The 2,911-nt window shown below is 61.2% G+C and overlaps 1 protein-coding gene across 4 annotated transcripts in view; it reads left to right on the forward strand.

Moving 5' to 3' along the window:
• Positions 1-2,911, forward strand: part of RNF4 (ring finger protein 4) — a 35,724-nt gene extending 32,813 nt beyond the window's left edge. For all 4 annotated transcript variants that reach the window (XM_010830425.1, XM_010830434.1, XM_010830442.1 and 1 more), the window contains 4 exons: positions 389-398; positions 628-775; positions 1,328-1,376; positions 1,950-2,911. In XM_010830425.1, coding sequence (XP_010828727.1) covers positions 389-398; positions 628-775; positions 1,328-1,376; positions 1,950-2,099 — 357 coding nt within the window. In that variant the 3' untranslated portion in view covers positions 2,100-2,911. The remainder of the gene's footprint in view (positions 1-388; positions 399-627; positions 776-1,327; positions 1,377-1,949) is intronic.

The following is a 2,911-nucleotide window of genomic DNA, read 5'->3' on the forward strand; positions in this document are numbered from 1 at the left end:
GCAAAGCCTTCTCCCAGTAAAAGCCCCATCTCTGGCAGTAGCCTGTGGGGTGTGAGGATAGGCGGGGTGGGTGGTGGGCTGTGGTCCCCTGGTGCCCTTGGCATCGTGTAGTCTCGCCTGGTCCTCGCAGTGGTGTGGCGCTGTGGGCACTGGAGCCTCTGTTTCAGAAGAGGCCATGGGCAGCTCCGGGAGGGTGAGTGACGTGCCAGCTCCCGGGACTCCTCAGCACCAGGCGCCAGGCTCGGCCACTTGAGGCCTGGCTGCTCCCTGAGAACCCCACGTGGGACCCAAGTGTGTCAGCCTGATTGTTGAAGAGTTTTAAAGAGTACAGAATATCATACGTCAAGTTAACTGTGTCTTTCTCTTTTGTTTTTCTCCTGTTTCCAAGATTGTTGAAGGTGAGTGGTCTCCCTCCTTCCTTGGGTTTGGGCGAGGGCAGCGCTGCAGGCCCGCCTGCTCTGTGGGCAGGAACACCCCCTGAGGCAGCTCTGCCTGCTGCGGGGACTCACCCCTGGCCTGCTTGCAGCAGGGTTGGGGGCTCCTCCTGGGAAGACGGCTGGGAAGGCAGCTGGTCCCGAAAGGGATGGGGCTGAGAGGCCCTTCCCTGAACGAGGACTCGCACCTTAGAGAGGAGGCGGCCGAGGAGGAACGGCCGGCGGCTGCGCCAGGACCACGCGGATAGCTGTGTGGTGAGCAGTGATGAGGAGGAGCTGGCCCGGGACAAGGACGTGTACGTGACCACCCACTCCCCCAGGAGCGCAGCCACAGGCTTCAGGTACCAGGGGCCTTGCTGGGGGCAGGCCGTCTGCCAGGAAGCCTCTGCACACATGGGCGCTTGTCCCCGGAATGAGGATCCCTTCTTCCTCCAATTTCCAGTGAAGAGGTTGGGCGGAGGCAGGGTGTTACAAATACTGGCCCCTCAGCAAATGCTTCAACCCCTGGGCTCAGGAAGGGCTTACTGAAGCATCTGGGTAGCGGGCGGATCCCAGGCTGGGCTCTGCTGTTCCCCCTGTGACTGACCAGGTGCACCAGGCACCGCCAGGTCGTGTGTGAGCAGCTGGGGGTGAGGAAGGGGCTGCTCGGCCAGCCCCTGCCCCAGACACGGAGACTGCAAGGGGGACTCCCATTGTCTGCGCTCTTGCCCTCTCTGCCCCCGTTCTCTGAGGACCCCTGCACCATGGGACTGCCAGCCTCCCAAGTGCCTGGGCCGTGGCAGGGCCGCAGGAGGCTGTTGAGAGGAAGGGGCATGGGCGGCTTAGATGGAGCCACGTAGCATTAGGAGCTGACCGTCCAGCTTGCTTTCCTGACGTGAGCTCTGTGCTTCTAGGCCCTCGGGCACCGTCAGCTGCCCCATCTGCATGGACGGGTACTCGGAGGTAAGCAGGCTCGGCTGCGTCTCCCCTGGTCCTGGTCTCTGGCTGCTCCAGGCAGGGAGTGAGATGAGCACTTCCGTGGGTGGGCTCTGACACCTGTCTCGCAGGCATGCCGGGCCCGGCACGTGGCTTGGCGCACGTCTGTGAGGGGAGGGCGTGCTGTCTCTCTGGGCCGCACAGTCGTGAACTCTGGCTCCTTCGTTCCCTGCACTGCCCTGTGCAAGAGCCAGTCCTGCGCGTCCCGCCCGGCCTCAGAGGAGCTGCTAGTGCTTTCCGTGGCCCTGGGCCCTCTGGCTCTGCCCCACTGAGTGCCTGGGGTTCCTTGAGCCCCAGGGCTTCAACTTGGGCTCTCGCTGCCCGAGATTGGCTCCTGCCTGTTCCTCAGCTTCAGAGACACCGCCCATACGCCTGAGCCTCAGAGGAGCATCCTCAGTACTCCAGACCCCCTCCCTGCTTCCCTGCTGCAGCCCCCGGCCCTTCCCTGCTCATTCGTCATCTTAGGAACAGGCGGGAGTGGACGCTGGGGCTCCGGCTGCTCCGGTACAAGATGTGACATGAAGGCTGTTTGTTTTCCAGATTGTGCAGAACGGGCGTCTCATTGTTTCTACAGAATGTGGCCACATCTTCTGTAGCCAGTGCCTCCGTGATTCCCTGAAGAATGCTAACACTTGCCCAACTTGCAGGAAAAAGATGAGCCACAAACGCTACCACCCCATTTACATATGAAGTGCTGAGTGTCGCTCAGGAGAGACGAGGGCCGCACAGAGCCTGGCTGGGCTCTCTGTGCAGCCTTACGCGGCTCATCTGCCTCCAGTGTCTTGAGCTCAGAAAGACTATTTCAGAACCAACGTCCACTATGTACACCGCTCTCTTGTTTCCAACCCCATCTTAGACCCTCTTGTTGCCTCTAGTTGGACGCCGTGGAGCTGGAGCCAGGCCCCTCCCAGCTGGTCGACGTCTCCTGGGTAGTCTGGTTCCAGGGTAGGAGAGAGGGAGTCAGGCACATTGGAGATAAGAGTCATGGTTCTAGCCTCTTTCAGAAGCTGCACGTTTGCCAAGAAGTTTTCCCTGTTTGGAGAGTTTGCCCCACCTTCCTCCTGGCGGTGTCCTGGAGCACCAGCCCTGGTCAGAGAGCACGCAGGTCCGCCCAGCTCTCCTGGGCACGCTACCTCGTCCCAGGCGTCTGCCCACCGCAGTGACAAGCCACACAGGGTCCATCCAGTCTGAGGATCCCAGATGCAAGCGTGGCCCCGGAAAGACCAACCACTGGACTTGTTTTCCATCTCCTGTGATTCAGAGGCCACCCATGATTCCGCCTACATCGATGTCAGAGGTTCCTGCAGATCACCAAGGCCTCGGCAGGGCAATCCCTAGTTTTCTAAGAACGAAATGTGCAATAAAGCCCGTTCTTTGCCTCCTTTTCAGCAGCCCAGGAGATGTAGCGCTCTCAGTGTCCCTGGGAGGCCTCGTGCCGCCTGCGGAGCCGTGCCTGTGTCGCCCCGTCCTGCTCACCACCTGTTCTCAGGAACTGGACCCGC

The sequence above is a fragment of the Bison bison genome, unplaced genomic scaffold, assembly GCF_000754665.1.
Source record: "Bison bison bison isolate TAMUID 2011002044 unplaced genomic scaffold, Bison_UMD1.0 scf7180017859017, whole genome shotgun sequence".
In the NCBI taxonomy this organism is placed as follows: domain Eukaryota; kingdom Metazoa; phylum Chordata; class Mammalia; order Artiodactyla; family Bovidae; genus Bison; species Bison bison.